Consider the following 23147-nt stretch of genomic DNA (forward strand, 5'->3'; position numbering starts at 1 on the left):
GAACATTTCTCCAGAACAATTTTTATTTTCCTTGATAACCAGAGTTTGATTCTGGGAAATGAGGATCAAGCCCAGGGGAACAGGATCCTTAGAGAAACTACTGATTGAATCTTGGGAATACTGGGAGCCTTTATGAAAGCAGCACTGAAACATGGAAATCTATGGTTGATATGTAGAGACTGGGATCATAGGATCATTTTGTCAATGAACAAACATTTATTAAACACTTACTAAGTGCCATGTACAATGCTAAGTGATAGAGATTCAAAAAAGATCAAAATGTGCTCCCTGCCCTTCTCTTATAGAGACAACAGGCAAAAAATTGTGAGAATATAAGGCATATACAGTATAAATGGGAGACCATTTCAGAGGGAAGGCTCTACCAATGGCAGCAATCAAAAATAGTCCCTTGCACAAAGTATGATTTGAGCTAACTCTTGAAGGCCAAGAAATAAGGCAGGATAAAAATTCCAGGCATGGAGGATAGCCAATGAAAAAGAACAATGTTAGGAAATGTAATATTATGCTCCATCTATAGAGTCCCTGAAGCCCATTTTCAAATCAGTTTAATTGCCAGGTCACTTCCCTTAAACAACAGCAAGGAAGTCAGAGTCACTGGATCCTAGCAAATGTGGAAAGGAATAAAGTATCTATCAGAATTTGGAAAGATAGGAAGGAGCCAAGTTGTGAAGGGCATTAAGTGCCAAACAGAATCTTTGTATTTGATCCTGGAGGCACAATATGGAGCCACTGGAGTTTGTTGAGGGGGAGGAGTGGGGCAGGCATGTTGGAATGAAGGGAGATGGTTGTCTGACATGGTCAGACTTGCCCATTAATAAGATCATTTTGGCAGTTAAAAGGAGGCTGGATTCTTGTGGAGAGAGACTTGAGACAAGGGGACCAATCATCAAGCTATTGTAATAAAGACCTATAGATAGATCTTTAAGAGTGAAGAAAAGGGTATAAGCTATAAAAGGCTACTTGTCCAGGTCCTAGTAGATGATCATTCTATTTGGTTGTATAAGATAGATATAGCTTTTGGTGACTTCAATGAAAATGAGCCAAAAATGTCTTATTTTCATGATAGTCCCAATTAATTCACAATGATCATCAGTCTGGCCTGGAGCTTGATGCTAGGATATTTCATTTTCCAATATTCCAAAGAATACATCAGTAATATCACATGACTTGTTGTGTATGTATGCATATATATATACATACACACACATGCATATACATATACACCTTTAAAAAAAAATCAGAAATTCCACAATTTTGCCCTGTCCAATTGTCTCTGGGCATGCCATTTTTTTTTTTCTGCTTCTTTCATGGGCTCAGTGGAAAATCAAGTATCCGCTTATATCATACAATTTAAAAAATTATGGAATTGATTATCAATTACCCCCAATAAAAAAAAAGTCCAAGCTCCAGAAAGAACAATAAGCAAAACTATTTCTGCTTTGCTTTGCTTGATGTCCAAAACCAGAATAACACATAGTCAGTAAATTTATATAGACCTGAACTGAGGGTTTTGTTCAAGCTAGACAAACTAGATTTTTAGTTGACTGATGAATCTGTGAATGTTGGATGACATTACCAGGGATCAACTGTAAAGAGTAGAGGATGGAGACTTGCAATAAATAGGAAGTGGTTAAGATATTTGTCATTTTATACCCAAGCCTTGGAAGAAAAAATTGAAGTGGTATTGAAGATTCTTTTTTATGTTACGAAAATGCTTATTTTATTACATAAATTGAAAAAAAAATTTAATTTTAAAAAACCAGTAGTGACCCACACAGTATTGAAAGCTATGCAAATGTTAAGAACAATCAGATAGAGAAATGTCTTGGTCTTGTCAGTAAAGACGTCCCCAGTGACCTTAGTAATTATGGTTTTGGGTTTTTTTGGTTTTTTTGGAGTAAGGGGTGGTTGGAAGGGGGATGTTTGAGGAAGAAGAAATCAGACTGGAGAAGAGCCAAAAACATACTGGTTTTTGGTCAGAGTTGAAGGAGACAAAATAGGCGTGGCAGAAGTGAGTTTGGGGGTCAGTATTCCTCCATAATTGTTCAACAATCATGAGTGCAAGAGCAAGGAAATCAGTTTTTAATGGATAAGTTACTAGTGAAGATTGGAAGCTCCTTGGTAAAAGGGAGCAGGGAAGTCCAAACAAGGCACCAAAATGGGGAAATGTTGAAGGTATCGACAATGAAGTCCCCCAAAGTAACTGAAAGGAAAAAAGGGAAAAGACCATTTGTCGTCTATTTAATAATTACTTTAGAACCTAATCAATATGAACCAGGAATGATTTTCATAACTGCATGCTTATAATAAACACATCTTCCAAAATATAAATATACAAAGATACATTTCTGCCCTGCCTGTGACACTTAGTATATGGGTATGATCTTTGTCTTGCTGAACCTTAGTTTCCCTATTTGTAAAATGGAGGCATTGGACTAGATGCCCTCTGAAGTTCATTCTAGCTCTGGATCTAAGTTTTTATGATCTTTCATACTATACCCCTTTTAATCCTCTACATAAAGAATATAGGCTTAACAAGAAAAGTCAGACTTCCATATTCCAAGGGATCCAACCTAAATAGCTTTCTGCTTATTGTCTGTGTATCTTGGTTTCCTGTTGCCCTCTTGGTCTTGGAAAGCTATTTCTAAATAATGTTTGGCTCATGCAACTGGCCTTAATTTGGAGCTCATTTTTAACAGGTTGCTCTTTCTATATTGGATAAATAACCGTCATGATGACAGCCTCTTAGGAGGTTAACAACTTGGCAGGAGAATTATGCACCTGCACTTAGAGCATGGCTTCTTAATGGTTTTTTGTGTCATGGATCCTTATGACAGTTTGGTTAAGCCTATGGACTCCTTAGGACAGTATTTTTAAATAATTGCAATAAATAATAAACTCTAACTAGTTATTTATTTAAAATAAAGATTTTTTCCCCATCCAAATTCCTGGAACTCTCCTCCCTCTCCCAAAATTTATCCATGGACTCCAGGGAAAGAGGAAGAGAATAAGCATTTGTATATAGTGTCTAATATTATACTAAGTGCTTTTCCTCTCACTTACCCCTCACCCTGGGAAGTAGATGCTATTATTATTCCCATTTTACATCTGGGGAAACTGAGGCAGAGGTGAGGGACTTGCTCAGAATCATATAGTGAGTAACTATCTGAGATTAGTTTTGAACTTGGGCTTGGTGCTATACCCACTACTCTGAATTTAATCCCAGATTAAGAAGCCTTGGTTAAGAAGGGGGAGAGAAATGTCACAGGATCATAGCTTAAGAGCTAAAAAGGATTTCAGAAGCTGCCAAATTTAGTTTCATCTTACAGATAAAGAAATTGAGACCCAGAGGGTTTAAGTGACAATCTTTCCCATTTGTTCTCCATTTTGGAAACTGTTCAGTCTAGTATCCTTGCAACTTGGATGACATTTCCTGGCCAGGTCAAAATGACTTCTCAAAACAGTCAAGGAAGACCATATGCATGAAATGCTAGGAAGTAGCTAGGATAGGAATCAATAAATTAGTTGTTGGCAAATGACTAAAAGAGAGCGCAGGCTAGCTTCTGAATTGTCCTCAGTGGTAGATGTCTGAATTTCAGCTGATTGTGGATAGTGACTTCTGGGAGACAGAATAGTGGATTTGGGCATCACCATCACCATGTCTCCGTGAGGTGTGAGCCATTGCACTGGGCAGAAAAACTAGGCAATAATATCCTACCCTTAGAAAACAAAATCTGGTTGGAGAGGTATTCTGTTTCGCCTGAAATCCCATGGTACCGTCACACACAAGCCTGTTTTAATCTCAGATACCAATCAGATAAACTAAGTCTTTCAGATGAGGGAATCAAATAATATGTTGTAATATTCTTCTAATTTGAGATTGGGATTTCTCTAAAATTTAAAACTGCATTGTTGACAAAGCCTACATGATGAATATTTGACTCTGGATCTAAAATATATGGGGTGTGCTGCTAAGGATCACTTTATACAGATATTAAGGCCCCAAAGTATAACTGACATATTCCCTCAAATCCTGGCCCCAAAAACCCCAAGCTTCATGTCTCAGTTTCATGTTTGGGTCAGTAGGTCTGTGGCAGGATAAGGAGGCAATGTTTTCCCTAATCCTTGGCTTTCTAGAAATTCCATTTATATTTAGCTCAGGACGGCCCTCCACCCCCATCCAGCTACTTCCCAACTCTGTTTATAATTGCAGACCATTCAGAGAATTACAGGGTCCCAGATTTGAGGGGGCAGAAGAGAAAACAGTTTCCTTTGAAAACTGACAGTTATGCTTTCTTCAAACCAGACTGGCTCACAGTTATTTAACATATATTGTGGGAAGCAGGGTGGACATGGAATGGACATAGGCAAAGCATGTGAGGTGAGCAGAATGGTGTTCCTGATTCTGAGGGAGGGGAGCCACACTTTTAGAAGTCATATTAGGAATGATAAAGACTGAATGGAAATATACATCAAATATAGTAGAAAAGAAGGAATGATCTGAGCTCTGAGCTTCTGGGGTAAGTTTCCTTGCTCACTACCATTGGCTAGGCCATAAATACAGTAGTGTTTGTTTTACATTGTTTCGTTTTATTTTGTTTTCTCCTGACATCTGAAAGTTCTGCACTATTGGCAGAAGTGGCTTTGATTATGTGAATTTTTTTCAAAATCACTTTCCAACCTGTATTGGACCTCTGGCCTTTTAAATAAATAAGCTAGTAGTATATTGCCCAGACTATGATGCTCCTTCCTCTTACAACTATCTTCTCCCAAAATTACTGTATCTTCTTATTCTCCCTCTCCTCCAACTTAGCAAAACAGACCCTTCATCACTGTATACAAACTAGGCTTTCCAGTAGTCTCCTCTCACATTCTGATGAGAAATACCCTGGGTTCATCACTGCAAAATTAACCATCAATGTCTAATACAAGGTAATAAAGGATATTAATAAGATCCCTGTAACTTTGTTTGCATTCAGGGTAAAAAAAAAAAAAAAAAAAAAAGACAACCTTTCTCTCAGTCTAGATAGCTATGGATCTCATTTGGCCACTGGGGAAGAAATCATAAAACTATTAGAGCTGGAAAGGATTTAGATACCACTTTATCCAAACTTTTCATTTCATAATTGAGGAAACTGAAGTTAAATGACTTGTCCAAGATCATACAGCTGATTTGTGAAAGAATTGCTATTAGAATCTAGGCTTCCTGACTCTCAGTCCAGTGTTGTTTATAGCAAACTCATTGGAATTTCTCATGACCCCAAGAGATTCTTCCTACCATCTAGCTTCCCACAATCTCTAGCTTCAATTTCCATCTGTTCTACTTCCATCTTCAGGGGAGACAATCAGTTGCTATATTATTTATAGTTTTTTAAAATTTCAAAATATGCTGCAAATTTGGGGTTTTTTCTTGTCTCAGCCTATTAAATGAGAAGAAAATGTCAGTTGCACATTTGGTCTTTCTTGTCCTAGTTTTCACCTTTCTACTGCCTTCCCTCATCAGAGATTTTTTTTCCTGTTGTCTAATTGGTAATTGGAAACTATCTATTATCTATCTTCACTTGAGTGAAGAGCAAGAAGAAATTCAAGCTGAAGCAAAGGAGATTTAAATTAAGCATAGAAAACAAAGAACTTCCTGGTGGTAAGGCAAATAAGGAAGGTCACAGAATTTCTTTTTCCTGGAAATCTTGCATAATAGTTTTAGAAGAAGTCTTTCTAGAGATGGGGAAAGACTCAAAAACCTCTGAAATCAAAGGTTTTGGTCTGTCTATTCTCTACTGACTGAGAACTCTTTAAACTCTCTGATGATGAAAAAAAGAGGTCAGTCCCTACTTTGGGACCTCAGAAGTTTCACTGAGAATTCACATTCACCCTTGCAAATTTTTATGTTCCAAATTTTTTTTCACCCTCCCTTTCCCTTATCCCAGGATGAATATTTTAGCGATTCCTGACAAAGAGGGAGAAGAATTCGCATTAATTAAATGATATGGCTCAAATTAGACCCAAAAGTCTTAAGCTTTCTAGATGTGCAGGGCCTGTGATAATGAAGTCCTACTTAGGGAAGTTTCCTGCTCCATCTTTAATTGATAGATATATCTATAGATCTGTGTATGTGTTTAAGATATATAAACACACAATCATATTCATATACATGTACATATATGTGTATGTATATATACATACATGTATGTACATATTTGTGTGTATACACACAAACACACACATATCAGAAAGCAACTAAGTCATACAGAGTAGAACTGAGCCTGGAGGCAGAAAGACCAGATATCAAATCCAGCCTCAAACACCATCTGTGTGATTCTGGGCAAATCACTTCTCTAACACCAATGTTCCAGGGTTGTTGTAAAGATCAAATGAGATAACAATTGTAAAGTATTTAACACAGTGCCTAGCATGTAATAAATACTATATAAATGTTAGCTGCATCTAGGTATGGATCAAATGTAAAACCAGGAGTTAGGAAGAATTAAGTTCAAATTCAGTCTCTGACACTTACTAGGATTATTACCTTGGACAAGTCATTTAACCTCATTTTCTCAAATGTAAAATGTAGATAGTAATAGCATCTACCTCTCAGAATTTTTGTGAGGATCAAATGAGATATTTGTCAAGTACTTAACATAGAGCCTGGAACACAGTAAGTATTATATAAATGATAGTCATTATTATTTTATTTTTATTATATATCTATTAGGGCAAGTTCTCACAAGATGATCAGAAAAAGCAATACAAGGATATTCTCTCTTAAGAACTTTAGAATTCATTGTATGACAAGAGAGACACTGGCACAGGACCTCCCAGAATGGCATGCCCTCATCTGAAAGGATATTGTGTCCTAGGAGCAAAGCAGAATTGAATTAGTTCAGAAGAAATGTGATATGTACAGACTTGGAGAATCCATCCAATATGTTCACATGCACTTTTTTGTGTCTGGCCAGTGGCAGAGCATTTTGAGCTCATATTCGTCTGATCAGTCACATTCAGATATACTAATTTGACTCTAACATAGTGATGCCATTTTGGTCCTTTTTGAAAATGAAGGACCACAATCAACCAAGGCCTGAACTCAAGCCTCTTACCTCTCAGTTGTCCCTCCTTTTCTTACATTTGTGCTTATATTTTGGGCTTAATCCTTCTTTCTTTTTCTCCCAGTGTGTGTATCTATCACCTAATATGTGTGTAATCATATATGTGTCTAAATCCTTAGGTAGACATCTGTTTAACTATCCCTGTATTTTGTGGATAGTTGTGTATGTATGTGCTTCCAGAATAATTTTTTTTCTGAAATTCCCCTGAGTTTAAAGCTGGGAAAAGAAAGCATGTCCAGTTTAGTGGTTATTCTGCCCTCTCAAGGGTAGCAGAGAGACTACAATGAGAAAACAAAAAGAAAGAGGAGGTTGAAATGTGGAAAGTATATGAGCTGTAGTGAGTGATAAGGAATCAAACCAATCCCATACCAGTGAAGCATCCAGTAAGTAATTATTGTGTCTACTGTATGCCAGAGTGTGTGATAGATGCAAGGAATCCAAATACAAATGAAACAATGCTTAGTCTAAGGGAGTTTATACTCTATTAGAAGAGGCAACAGGCATGTATATGTATACATACACACACACACACATAAATATACATACATATATACACAGAACCTAGGCAGCTTCTCCACATAATCTAGGGCAGCTAGGTTGCACAGTGGTTAGAGCACTGGACCTGGAGCCAAGAATAACTGAGTCTAAATCTGGCCTCAGATATTTACTAGCTGTGTAACCCTGGGCAAGTTGCTTAACCTAGTCACAAATAATCAGACACAACTAAAACAATTGAACAACAACAATACATATAGCCTTCCCTGAATCCCCTCTATTTTCCCTGAATCCCCTCTATTTTATCTGAGAGGTAAATAGCAAGGCATGAGAGAAACTGAGAAGCAAAGTCATATGGTGGATTATGGCAAGAAGTTTTGAGATGGAGGGAAGGGAAGAAATGGAAACTCATGATGGTGAATGTCCTCAATTTTTACAGTAAGGTAAGAGTGGGGCTCCTCAGTTGAGAGGGCAGAAGGAAAAGGAAGTATAGGAATCTTGAGAAGAGAACATCTGGAATGGCTCCTGTGAGGCACAGGGTAAGGAAGAAATGCCTTACTGCAGGGAGTACCAAGTTAAAATTGATGAACATGAATTTATAATAAACCATGTCAGAGTGATTCTCTGAGTTTTTCCAGCCCTGATTATGAGTAAGACTGATAGAGGAAGATAGTAAGAGTAATCTGGTACTGAGGTTTGGCAAGAATAGGAAAAAAGGAATGAGAAATTTGGGAGTAGGGAACAGTGTAAAGTTGAATTGATTAAATATAAGGAAATTGGAGAGGGAAGAAAAAAGTCAGAGTAGAGGAGTTGAAGATTTAGATGAGGATGAAAAACAGACTTGGGAGAGGTGACACATAGGGAGAGATGGAATGAAAACTGATGTATTCCACTAGTGATGTTCAAGGTGTGATCCTCTCTGTGTTTGGCTAAAGTAGGATTTAAGGAGATAGAAGAATTGGAAAAGTAAGGTAGCTTGAGACAGCATCAGCATGAAAGTTAAAGTTTTCTGGTAAAGACAGGGTTTGGGGAGGAAAGGAAGTGTGTAACTTAGGTTCTGTGTGCCTTGAAAAAAAAAAAGAATGGTTTGGTGGTTGGTACACAATAAGCCACCTTGAACTGTATAGGATAAAAAGTTGATAGAGTAAAATTCAAAGAAAGACAGCTTACTGAGTGATGCTAGTGAAGACAGAGCCTGGAAGTGACAGTACTTTATTCCAAATTCCCTCTCTAGGATTAATGTATGTGTGGAGTTGGGGAAGGGTGAAGGAAGACATATGATAGAGAGTATACCCATGAATTCAGTATCATCTGGTAGAAGCCAAATTTCAATAAGATCAAGTAGATGGAAGGAATATGAGAAGGATGAAATGGAATGATATGTAGGGTAGAGAAAGAAAGAAAGAAATGAGAGACAAAGGAGTGAAATTCAGAAATTTAGTTTGCATATAAGAAGTTGCTGATGGGAGTCTGCAATCCATAGGGCTAGTAGTAGCTAATGAATATAATGCTCACAATCTCAAAAATGATGTTACTGCTGGGCAAAAGCCATGGATTTCTAGGCTTAGAGTAGGGTAGGATATGGCAGCTGATTCAGTCTGGGCTGAGTGGGGGCAAGATTTCTGGTGTTGTAACAAAGGGATTGAGATTGGGGTCTCTGAGAATTCATGGGTTCAGAATATTAATATGTATCAGGGCAACCCTTGCTATGTGATCATAGCCATTTAAACTTTTTGTTGCCTCACTTACTAGCTGTGTGATCATGAGAAATCATCTTAATCTCTTAAAGTCTCAGTTTATTTGCAAGATGAGGAAATTGGGCTAGATGACTTCTGAACAATTTCTGTTCTAAATCACTGATTCTCTGAACCTAGAGGAAACTGGGACAATTACTACTATCCCCAATCCCTGAACTGAGGAACATTCAAATTACCTTAAATTGCCTGGACAAACTAAGACAAGGTTGCAAAATTCAAAAGGAATTTTGTTGATTAAAAAAATAAAATAAAGAAAAAATTAAAGCCATAGAAATGGATGAGATTGAGTTGTTATTCTTTTTTTAAAATTTTTAATAGCTTTTTATTTACAAGATATATGCATGGATAATTTTACAGCATTAATAATTGCAAACCTTTTGTTCCAATTTTTCCCCTCCTTCCTCCCACCCCCTCCCCTAGATGGCAGGAAGACCAATACATATTAAATATATTAAAGTATAAATTAAATATAAAATAAGTATACATGTCCAAACTGTTATTTTGCTGTACAAAAAGAATTGGACTCTGAAATATTGTACAATTATCCTGTGAAGGAAATCAAAAAATGCAGGTGGGCAAAAATATAGGGATTGGGAATTCAATGTAATGGTTCTTAGTCATCTCCCAGAGTTCTTTCACTGGGTGTAGCTGGTTCAGTTCATTGCTTCTCCATTGGAACTGATTTGGTTCATCTCATTGCTGAAGATGGCCAGGTCCATCAGAATTGATCATCATATAGTATTGTTGTTGAAGTATATAATGATCTCCTGGTCCTGCTCATTTCACTCAGCATCAGTTCGTGTAAGTCTTTCCAGGCCTTTCTGAAATCATCCTGTTGGTCATTTCTTACCAAACAATAATATTCCATAATATTCATATACCACAATTTATTCAGCCATTCTCCGAATCATAGGCATCTACTCACTTTCCAGTTTCTAGTCACTACAAACAGGGCTGCCACAAACATTTGTGCACATACAGATCCCTTTCCTTTCTTTCTAAGCCCAGTAGTAACACTGCTGGATCAAAGGGTATGCACAGTTTGATAACTTTTTGAGCATAGTTCCAAATTGCTCTCCAGAATGGTTGGATGTATTCACAATTCCACCAACAATGTATTAGTGTCCCTGTTTTCCCATATCCCCTCCAAAATTCCGTATTATCTCTCCCTGTCATTTCAGCCAGTCTGACAGGTATGTAGTGGTATCTCAGAGTTGTCTTAATTTGCATTTCTCTGATTAATAATGACTTGGAGCATCTTTTCATATGGCTAGAAATAGTTTCAATTTCTTCGTCTGAGAATTGTCTGTTCATCCTTTGACCATTTATCAATTGGAGAATGGCTTGATTTCTTATAGAATCAATTCTCTATACATTTTGGAAATGAGGCCTTTATCAGAACCTTTGACTGTAAAAATGTTTTCCCAGTTTATTGCTTCCCTTCTAGTCTTGTCTACATTAGTTTTGTTTGTACAAAAACTTTTCAATTTGGTAATCAAAATTTTCTATTTTGTGATCAGTAATGATCTCTAGTTCTTCTTTGGTCATAAATTCCTTCCTCTTCCACAGGTCTGAGAGGTAAACTATCCTTGAGGTCTTATTCTAAGGCAAATACAGCCTAGTCAGGATATAAGTATGTAGATTTGGCTTAGAGCTAGATTTTAAATTTAGAGCTGATCAACCTTTAAAGCAAAGGATAATATTTGTAAGCATCATCTCATGAAGCTGTCATGGAGGAAAATGATTTACATGTCCTTAAGGGAGGATGAGAGGCAGAGTGGTGAGTCAGCCTGGCAGCCAGGGGAATCTGGGGCCAAGTCTCATCTCTGATACATTCTGATTGTATGACTTTATGGAAGTGTAGGAAACTCTCTAAGTTGCAAAGATGATAAACTGCATTGGTAGATGGAGTTCCCTATACTAAGGAAATCACAAGCTAGTCCTTATTAAAGTGCAAGCCTTTTATTTTCAAAGGATCCTAGATTTAAAGCTGAAGGGTGAAAAGGGGTTGAAAGTGGGAAAAGTTTAAGAAATGTTATTCTGCACTATCATCAATAGATGTTAAAACAGTTATACAAGCTTCCAACCCACATTTACTTTTGGAAAAAGTCTCTTCCACAACTTTTCTTTTTCTTAATCTTCTCTTTAGATATAGGCTCTAATGTTCTTCCTTTTGGCTCTAGGATATGCTGTAATTAATAGTAATAATAATTCCTTTTTATTTTTTGCTTTCCTCACAACAATTCTGTAAGCTAGGTAGCATGTACCTGTTTGATAGATGAAGAAACAAGTTTGGAACTGTCAAGTAATTTGTTCAAGCTTATATACCTAAGAAGTATTGGAGTTAAGACTTGAACCTATGTCCTATAACTACAGCAATGTTTGCTGCATTCCATTAGGCTATCATGGTACCAGTGCTAGTCAGCATAGGAGAAGAAAGAAAGCAGAATACTTGAGTTCTAGTCTTGGTTCTGAAAGTTCATTTCTCTGTTTACTTGTCTGTAAAATGAGAATAATAATACTTGTACAACTTATATAGAGCTTTAACATTTTGTAACACACTTTAAATCCTCACAATAACCTTACAGAATTAGGTTCTACTATTATCACCATTTTATAGATGAAGAAACTGAGGTAGACATTTATCAGGCACTGTACCCAAAGTCACATAGCTGGTAAGGATCTAAAGTAAATGAACAGTGATTCTTTTCCAGTATCTGTGCAGGTCTCTAATGAAGAGAGCTTGCTTCTCTGCTGGAAGTTCTGGAGATCTTGTTAATGAATAACAAAATCATGTCTGCTCTTTCCATGTTTTTCTAAGATCATTGACTCATCATTTGTTATAGCATAGTAGAATTCCATCATTATTATATTCTACAACTTGTTCAAACCTCCCCCCCACAATTGATCTCTTGGCAGGAGGAGCATGAAACGGAAGGCCCTATTCACTTGTCCCTTCAATGGTGACTGCCGCATCACCAAAGACAATCGGCGTCATTGCCAAGCCTGCCGACTGAAGCGTTGTGTGGACATCGGCATGATGAAAGAATGTGAGTTCATTGAGGTGGAGATAGGGTGGAAATAACAGACAACTAAGCTGAGGATGGAGAGCTATGGAAGAAGCTTAGAGAGCAATTCTAGTTCTTGTTCTCATTCCCTCACTGTGGGGTATATCTAGTTTGAACTCTGGGATAAGGCAGGGAAGTCAGGTTGCTGCTGTCCATGGTTTCCCTTTTTTGAAGGGCTTAGTCTCACTAGATTTCTATGTCCAAGTTTCCCTCTGAGAATCACTTGCCAATAATCTGTACATTTCCTAGATCCTACATGTAAGGGACTGAGTTCTAGGAACTTGACTGCTTTCTGGGTCTAGACTTTGGGATAAAAGGTTACAAAGGATTGAAAGAAGATCAGAAGCAGTAGGGAGGCATTACCTTCTAAGTTTGAAAAGCCTAAAAAATCCTTGAGAAGTTATTTTCGAGTCTAGCTCATCCTGCCCTTTATAGTGACTCATACTTTTGGAGCTCAACTGAGTACCTGACGGTTGGCTCCTTAAAGAAATTATGGAAGCAGAGAAAGTAGAGAATTTTAAGAGGAAAGCTAAAGGAAATCTTGGAGGGTAGCCTAAACTTAAGGCTTACCCCCATCAGGGGACTACTTAGAACTATCTGAGGGTTGTGAGTGAGGACCAAGATGAAAGATATGTAGAGATGATGAAATCTGGTTCAGAGTTAAAAATAACCCCCTGGACTTTGCCTTTGAGCTGTAGGCCTAGTTATTTTTTAACCAAACCAGGAAATTAAATTGAACATAGCCCTCAAAGGAGTCCCATTTTTTCTGCCCCTGGCTTATGGTATGGTGAGTAGTTCTCTTCCAGCTCTCTTTATTCATCACCCTAGGTGATACCTTTGCTACTTCCTCCCCCTGATCACCTAAAGATAGGGTTTTTGCCCTACCTCAAAGAAAGGTTTGGGTGAAAAGAAGGGGGAAGAAGCTTTTGAGGACAGGGTCTCTGAGATGTACCTATGAAAGGCTTCCTGCCTACAGTAGATTTGGACAAGTGAGATGGGGAAGTGGGTCAAGAGCAGTCACATAACAGAACTTGGGCTTTGGGAATTTCCTTCAGTAAAAGAAAAAAAAATAATCCTCTCACTGTGGGAGTGAAGAGAACTGAAATCTTCATCAAGGCACCGGTTTCATGCTCTAGTATATAAACCACAGATATTTTTTTGCAGCCCCTACTTCCTGGTATCCAGCTGACACTTTAAATTCCTTATAGATATTTGTAGGCAGGGGTTCTTTTTTACCTCCACAGAGAACATATCAGGTTTCGACCTGTTAATTTGCTGGCCAGAACACTGCCAGGATAAGTGAAGGATATCCTAAAGAAACTGGGGGCAGGAAGGTATGGGTGACCTTATGGAGGTTTCCATTTATTAATCCAATCAATAAATGTTTATTAAACAGCTACTGCATACAGATACCACAGTAGATAACTTACTGGATAAAAAGTGTAAAGGGTTGAAACTATGAAAAGGTGCATTTGAATCAGACAACTGAGCACTTAAGGCTAATTACCTATTTGACAATGACTCTATTAGCATATGTTTGGAAAAATGGCCCTTCTCACAGTTTGATGCTGGCTCAATGTTTGAGGTTAAATATAATTGTAGGCAAGGATTAGAGGGTGGGGTGACAGAGGTCAGAGAGTCACTAGGCGTCAGAATGAGGAGGAGAAAGATGGAGATTTTGGACTCCAGAATCAAGAAGAGATCTTTGGCAAAACTCCTGACAGTTTGCCTGCTTCTTTAACTTCTCCCCCTAAAGACCAAGGACTTTTACTTATCCTAACTCTGGCTGATCCTGAGACCTCCAGGGAGCTAGTTTGGACTTAACAAAGAAGACCATATATTGAAGAAAGTAGCATGTTAGAGTATGTAAAGAACACTGAGTCTGAAGATCTGAGTTCTTAGGATCAAAAAAGTCTTAGGGCTAGAGGACCTCAAGAGTCATCTAATTTAATTAACTCCTTTATTTTACAGGCCTTAGGAGCCAAAGGTCCAGGAAAGTTAAGAGATTTACCCACAAGTCATGCGGGAAATACACATCAGAGGTGGGATTTGAATCCAAATTCTCTGATTCCAGACCCCATTATCTTTGTACTTTATCACTTACCAACCATCTCCTGCATTCCTAAGTAAATTTTAAGAAACTCTTAATCTCAATTTTCATATCTATAAAATGAAAATGATAATAATACCTGTTCCACCTGCATCATGTGGTTTGCCCACTATACCATCTAGAAATCTACTTCTATGAATAACAGCATTTTGGGGGTATCAATGTAGGATATGAATTATCCATCTGTTCCCTCTCACTCTCATTGCAAGACCTGATCACCTTTTCTGATCATATAATTCTACTTCTGTTTGAGGCAGCCAGTGGTACAGTGGATAGAGTGCAGGGCTTAGAATAAGGAAGATCTGAGTTGAAACCCAACCTTACACTCTTACTAGTTCTGTGATCCTGGACAAGTGGGCAAGTCACTTAACCTCTGCCTGCCTCAGTTCCTTTAACTATAAAATGGGGATAATAACAGCATCTACCTTATAGGGTTTTTTGAGGATCAAATGAGATTGTATTTGTAAAAACAAACAAACAAAAAATTTAGCACAATTTCTGACATACAGCAAGAATTTATTTCCTTACCTCAACACCCTCTACTCCTTTTTTCATGTCTTATATACCAATTTTTAATATAAGACATCAATAATTGGTCATGTACTGGTACTGTGTCTCTCTCTAATGATCCTTTGCTTTGAAGACCATTTTGCTTCTTTGGAGATCATAATGCCTCATAATTGACTTTGCTGGGAAAACACTGCTTTTTTTCCTTAATGGAATTTTATCATGACTAAGTCCTTTCTTACAAAGAGCTTATAACTTTCACAGAGCAGGGGAGGCAGATTCTGTAATGAAGTCTTCTGGATGGTTTCAAATCTCTTTCATACCTTACTAGTCAGATTGCTTTACTCATCTAGGATTTAGTTTCCTCATCTATGAAATGGATTTGATGGTCCTTTCCAGCTTTAAATCTATGGGCCCTATCTTTCTGTTCTGTTCCTTTGGGGCACAAATCTGCCAAATTTGTTAAATTCTAAGCCTCTCACTTAAAGAGAGAAAAAATTTCAAAAGAAATTATATTTCCTTACCTTGACCTCCACCACAAGGTTATTAAACCTGAGTTAATCCTATCCATCCTGTCACCACTTTATCCCCCTCTCCTGCTTCTTACTTCATCTCCTCTGATTCTTCTTATGACTACTCCTTAATGCTTTATTTCTTTTCACCCAGTCTCTTGTCCTGCTCCTTCTGATTCCTTCAGTTTTCATAAAGACCCTTGCTCTGTCTTACACAGGCATAAGGCACAAGGGTAAGGAATAAAGGCATTGCCAATGGAAGTGGAAGAAATTCAATTTATAAGTAAGGCTAAAACTGGTCACCCATGGTCTATTTTGAGCTTGAGTTATAGGTGGGATCCCTAGGGCTTTTTTCATCACATCCTAGTTAATTTTTAGGGAAGGAGTTATCAGGTATGATATTTGTATTCTTCAATATTTCTGGAATAGGATAGAGTCTTATACAAAAAATAATAATCTCCTGAATATAGGATATCAAGTCCTCAAATCCAAAGTTTATCCTATATCAGCAATCACAGTGTAATATTAAAAAAAAAAATCTATTGCTTTACTGAGAAGAATTCTATCTGCTTTAGTAATCCCCCTGTCCTTGTACTCACTTGCATCCCTGTTACACAATCTCTGTATTTCCCTTTCAAACTGGACCAGGTATAACTTCATTGTGCATATCACTTAAGAAACTATTGCTAGGAATGGTTATGCTTGAGTCAAAGAGAAATCCAGAAATCCACTGATGGGGGTGCTAGAGCATCCATGACCTAATCATCTGGGATTGGATTCCCCAGGAGGTAGATGGCTCCTTCACAGAGATGGAGAATAAGTTTAGACTCATACTCTTATGGGTTTGGAATATCGGGTATAATATTAAAGGATTTTTTAAACATATTGATTGGTTTTGATTTTTCTCTTTCTCTTTTCACTGTTTGAAAAAAATCTTTATTAATAAAGAAAGGTTCATTGAGAGGAGGAATACTTACAGGGGAAATCTAAGTGATATAAAAATCCATTAAGAATTTTAAAAAATTAGAAAGTGGGGAGGATCTGTTTCCTGCACTCTAAAGCCCATAGCTAAGATGGGAACATTGAGCCAAGACTAGGTTTAGTACTTCTACCAGCTGGAGGAGGTACTCTGCCCACGTCTAATAGAGATTTAGCTACCATATCTCTAACCAGCTTTGATCTAGGTAACTTGGCTTAGTTAAGGAATACCAAAAACAAGAGGGAAATACCCATAAGGAAATATTTCTTACCTGAAAGTTGATTTACCTGAAAGGTTCTTGCCTAGAGTCCTGGGAGCACTGCTAATTTATTATCACTTAGCCCAATCCCAGATGACAACTAAGCAATTCTACAAGCTATATTTGAGCACTACAGGCATAGAGTTCTCAGGCTAAACATAAATTGGAGATGTTAATGATAACATGTGGTGGTGGTGGTGGTGGTGGTAGTGGTGGTAATAGTAGTAGTAGTAGTAACAACTAACATTTATATGGTCAGGCACTGTGGTAAGCACTTTATAATCATTATCTCATTTGATCCTCATTACAACTTTGAGCAATATGGGAGGTGCTGTTATTGTCATCCCCATTTTACAGAATTGTAAATTGAGGCAAACCGGGGTTAAGTGGCATGACCAGGATTACACAACTTAAATAAATGTCTTAGGTCACATTTGAATTCAGGTCTCTCAATTCCAGGCCCAGCACTCTAGTCTCTGTATTATCTAGAAGCCCCCGTGGCTTCCTTAGGGTTTAAGTTGTTCTCTGGCAGACCCATGCAAATGTAGACTCTACCCAGAAATCCAGGAGATATCATATAGCCAGACAATATGTATTTCTCCCAAATCAGTCATTTCCCTAGTCACTCTTTTTCCTCAGAATTAATCCTCTACTATCTACCACAGTGTTAGTTCTCAAGAAATCCATTGCCTGTTTTAGATACATGAGAGATACATAAAAGTAGATCGTTCCCCACTTAAAAAAAACAAAAACAAAAATACTATACAATCTAGTTGAAAGACAGAAAAACAAAATTCGTAAAAAGCAAAGCAACTTTTCTCCACAAATATCACTGTTGGCCCAAGCAGCTCGTCAAGGTATCATTCAAGTGTGTATAATGGCAGGATCTCTGTAATGGGAGGCAAGAGACTCAAGCTCTGTGGTCAGAATTTTTTGTGGTTTGAGTTCTAAATGGGACTTTGTATGATTAAAGTTTGTGGCTTGAGTTAAAGATATACCTAAACCAGCTGGATGACTTTGAACAAGTCTCTGCTTTTTTTTTGTATTCAGTGAAACCTCAAAATTATTTTGATTTATTTTTTATTAGTGAATCAGAGCAATATTTCTTTCTTTTTTATTATAGTTTTTAATTGACAGAACATATGCATGGGTAATTTTTACATTTTCCCTTACACTCACTTCTGTTCCAACTTTTCCACTTCCCTCCCTCCACCCCCTCCCCTAGATGGCAGGCAGTCTCATACATGTTAAACATGTTAAAGTATATCTTAGATACAATATATGTGTGCATATCCGTACAGTTCTCTTGTTGCACGAGAAAATTTGGATTCAGAAGATAAAAATAATCTGGGAAGAAGAAGAAAAATGCAAGTAGTCCACATTCATTTCCCAGTGTTCCTTCTCTAGATGTAGCTGATTCTGACCATCATTGATCAATTGGAACTGAATTGGATCTTCTCTTTGTCGAAGATATCCACTTCCATCAGAATACATCCTCATATAGTATTGTTGTTGAAGTGTATAATGATCTCCTGGTTCTGCTCATTTCATTTAGCATCAGTTCATGTAAGTCTCTCCAGGTCTCTCTATATTCATCCTGCTGGTCATTTCTTATAGAACAGTAATATTCCAAAACATTCATATACCACAATTTACCCAACCATTCCCCAATTGATAGGCATATATTCATTTTCCAGTTTCTAGCCACTACAAAAAGGGCTGCCACAAACATTTTGGCCCATACAAGTTCCTTTCCCTTCTTTAATATTTCTTTGGGATATAAGCCCAATAGAAACACTGCTGGATCAAAGGGTATGTACAGTTTAATAACTTTTTGAGCATAGTTCCAAATAGATCAATATATCTTATGGTTATTAATACTTAGCATTTCTTCTTTTGAGAATCATTTATTCTAACATTTCATTACTTATCCATTGTTATTAGTCCTATAAATTTCAGATATCAAGTTTTTATCAGTTTATATCTGAAAGATTTTTTTCCTCCCAATTTACAACTTCTTTCCTGTCCTTATTTCATTATTTATTCATGCAGAAACTTTTCAGTTTCAAAGGGGAACCAGGTTCCTAAGCTCATAGTTTTCTGAACTCTGACACACCTCCCCCAATTACTCCCCAAGTATGTAATAGCAGGACAAAAGATGCTAAAGTTTGTACCCAGGCCCCTGATGGTTATTGCAGTTCTAGAGCATTTGGGGATGGGGAAATGGGAATCTGATTCACTTAGGTAAGCCTAAGAGGATAGGCCCATTGTGGGACTAAAGAGTCCTAGGTAAAACTGAACTGGATCAAAATTTTAGGCATCAGGAATCAAGCAACTAAGGTTCTTCCCTTAATTCTGTCACTTACTGGCAACATGAGGTTGGGCAAGAGGTTAACTTCCTCATCAAGAAAATGAGGGTTTAAATTAAATAATCTGTAATCCAAGGCAATCCTAATAGACTTTGGATAGAAAATGCCATCTGCATCCAAAAGAACTATGGAGAATGAATGTAAAATCAATACATGCTATGTACACTTTTTTTCTGTTTTTTAAATATCTCCCATGATTTTCCTTTTTTCTTTCCCATGATTCATAAAGCAATGTGTATTAAAAAAATAAATTCTTAAAAAATAGTTAAGTAGGAAAAAAATAAGCTGTTAAGAACCTTTTTATCTTTATGATTTGTGTATTAGAGATATTCAGAGGTCACTAACTTATCTCACAACTTAATTAGTAGTAACAGCCAATAATTAGGAATTAAGAGAAAAGAAAAAAGTATCTAGTCAAAATAATGTTTAAAAGTCCATGATATAAATACTTACCCACTTTAAATAGAAAAGTTCCTCAGTTCCTCATTTTGGGTCTGATTACTCTTAGTTTGAAATTGTTCTACCAGGGTTAGTTGGCTTCCCACTTTCTAGCAGAGTAAATGTGGCCAATTTGAAAGGGTTAAAGGGTACCATAAATAGAAGCAGGCAGAATGCTAATGGGGGACATAATAAAAGAACAAAAAGTATAGCAATTCCTTACTTTGGGGGACAAAACCCCCATACATTTCAATTGCTCCTAAGAGCATCACATATCACAGCAATTAATTTTCATCATGATGAATCTCTTATCAAAACAAGGTTAAATTATGTTCAACATACCCAGTTCAAGAAAACAAGGGCCTGTATTTTAGGAAAGAATTTTTAGAAAAAATTCTTTTCAAAATGGGTAAAATACAAAGTTTTGGCTACTAAAGGAGTAAACTTAAAATCAATTATATGAAAAAAAAAAACCCAAAACTTTATTTCTTTAACAGAACTTGATCAGTGGGATACCACAATGCCTTAGAGAAAATGTAAGTGTCCAATAATCAATCTTTACTAAACATCCACCATACACTAGGCACTTGGGGATGCAAACAATAAGATACAGTTTCTCCTCTGTGGCAGCTTATAATATAACTCTAGTTAATAACACCAAACTACCATACAAAAGACTAGAATGTATCTCCTTTGTGCTGCCCCTCCTTTTCCTGACATACACACACTTTGCATGTGTTAGATAGTAAATATCTAAACCTCACTGATTGAGACAAAAGCAAAAACAAGGAAACACAAGGGCTAAAATATGTAAAGTCACCTTTAAGTGCCATTGGGACTTAACAGTTTGAGCTAAAGGAGTAAAGGGAGATTTTCTGAAGAAGACAAGGAGGAATTGATAAATAATATTTTTCTGGCAGGGGAGGAAGTTGGTTTATCTCAGCCTTTTACTAAATGCCTAATAGTGTCAGGCATTGCCCTAGAAACTGAGCCTACGAAGACAATAATGAAATAGTTTCTATTTCATTGTCTTGAGTTCTAGTTCTTAGACCTCAAGGAGCTTACTTCTACTAGGAGAGGAAATATACTCATATATAAATATGTATAAGGCACATAACAAAACAGATCTGAGGTAACCCTGGATATAAAAGCACTAGTAACTGACAGAAGTAGGAAAAATCTCCTGCAGAAGATGGGGCTTAAGGAAGCCAAGGTGAAATTGGAAAGCATTTCAGATGTGAGTGACAATCTGTGCAAAGTTTTAAGATAGCATGTCTGCCTTCAAAGAGCTAATATTGTAGTTGAGAACCATACATAAAAAATAAATATCACTCTATATAACAAATACTTCCTTATACCAATTATTATTTTAGGACTTTATATGAAATATAGCGTTTTATGTCTATAAAATTTAATGTTTTATTATTATTAATAGCGCATAGAATTTCTGTAGCATATTAAAAAGTTCTTACTATAGTTTATTATATTATATATTATATTATTATGTAATTCTCATTTATATTTTTAAACATCAGATGCTATTGCTAGTCACCTAATGTGATCCTAACTTAACAAGGATCTGACTTTGGGCAAATACTACTTTCAGCTGGTAGCTGTGACACACACACACTATTCTGCTAAGTAGTGGTGCTTGGGTAGTATCAAGTTCTTTGTGGTTCTCAGAGAGTATGACTGACTTTTTAAAAATTTTATTATATCTTTTTATTTACAAAACATACGCATAGGTAATTTTTCAACATTGACCCTTGCAAAACCTTCTGTTCCAAATTTTCCCCTCCTTCCCCCCACCCCTCCCCTAAATGGCAGTTAGTCCAATACATGTTAAATATGTTAAAATATATGTTAAATCCAATATATGTATACATATTTATACAGTTATTTTGCTGCACAAGAAAAATTGGATCAAGAAGGGAAAAAAAACCTGAGAAAGAAAACAAAAATGCATGCAAACATCAACAGAAAGAGTGAAAATGCTATGTTGTGGTCCACACTCAGTTCCCACAGTTCTCTCTCTGGGTGTAGATGACTCTCTTCATCACTGAACAACTGGAACTGGTTTGGATCATCTCATTGTTGAAGAGAGCCATGTCCATTAGAATTGATCATCAGATAGTCTTGTTGCAATGTATAATGATATGAGTGACTTTCTAAACCCCAATTCTGACTCTTTCTGCAAGGCCACAGCTTCTTATCATCTAATAACATCTATAATAATAAATAACTATAAATTAGTAATTTATATAATAAATAATATAAAATATAGTAATATCTAGGATCAAATGACTAACATGATTGCAAAAATGGTTGTTTTCAGAAATTTTTAGCACCCCCAAACCTCATAAAATGAGAAATTATGTGCCAAATATAGGATAACTAAAGCTGAATATAAGATAAAACAGAAACACCCCATGTAGTTAAAAAAAAAAATCAGAGAACTAATAGAGCTTCCACTCAGTGTCTCAATTTCCTTTATCCTCACTCTTTCAATTATATGAGCAAACTCACAAGTTTAAGATTTACCCCATGTTCAGCTTGCAGCCTACTTCACACATCAAGAAGTATTAAACTATGATTCTGCTCAGCCAAGCAAAGGAAAGAATGTATAATTGGGAGAAAGAGAAGATGGAGATAATGCAACATGCAGCTCAAAGCTATAGGCTCTGCCACATATAGGAAATAGCTCTTTAAGATTTGCAAAGTGCTTTTTATAAGTATCATTTCATTTCATCCTCACAACAACCTAGGAAAGTAGGTGCTATAATTACCATTCCCATTTCACAGATAAGGAAACTAAAACAGACAGTGGTTAAGTGACCTGCCCAGGGTCACATAGTAAGTATCTAAGACCTGATATGAATGCTAGTCTTCCTGATTATAGGTCCAATGCTCTATCCACTATGGAAAGAATTAGAGTTAGTCTTCTCTACTCAAATTTATTTTAAGCAAGGACTTACTTACTACGGGAGGACTTCACATCTTCTAACACAAAGAAGCTGAGGACTATAAGCACAGTCAGACTTGGAATCTGTATAGAAATTGAAAGGAGAGAAGCCAAAGGATGAGGAAGGATTTCAAAAGTAATTAACAAGGATTCAATGGAAACACCCAAAGACCAAGGCTCAAGAAAGAAATGCTAAATAAAATCCTACATTATAAATTAATAAACCAAATAGAATCATAAAGACAGAAGGAAGAATGCATAAACCTCAAAGAGGGACCAGAGCATGGAGAAGAGGACTATAGTCAGAACAGGCATTTTTCATAAGTCTCTCATCAGTCTCCTGGCTTGGCCCTTTGATGTGTTGGCCCATTTTAATTACCCTGACTGAAAAAGTCTTACTGGGTCTCTTTTCCTTTTCCTTCCCTGTGAGTTATCAAAGGAACTCTTTTGGGAGGATCCTACTTATAAACAGCCCCCAAGTGCTGCTGCTTCTTTGTTTCTTGTGTTTCTTATATACCTGTTTGGGCACTATTTGTTATAGGAATAACCTGCTAGTGGCTGCTG

General features: G+C 36.8%; 1 protein-coding gene across 1 annotated transcript in view; it reads left to right on the forward strand.

The window, feature by feature from the left end:
- The window catches only part of VDR (vitamin D receptor), a 70615-nt gene that overhangs the window by 19896 nt on the left and 27572 nt on the right, over nucleotides 1–23147 (forward strand). Inside the window, exon 3 of the mRNA XM_031938044.1 lies at nucleotides 12299–12429. Within this exon, the coding sequence (XP_031793904.1) occupies nucleotides 12299–12429 (131 nt within the window). The remainder of the gene's footprint in view (nucleotides 1–12298; nucleotides 12430–23147) is intronic.

This window comes from Sarcophilus harrisii, chromosome 5 (assembly GCF_902635505.1).
Source record: "Sarcophilus harrisii chromosome 5, mSarHar1.11, whole genome shotgun sequence".
NCBI classification, from domain to species: domain Eukaryota; kingdom Metazoa; phylum Chordata; class Mammalia; order Dasyuromorphia; family Dasyuridae; genus Sarcophilus; species Sarcophilus harrisii.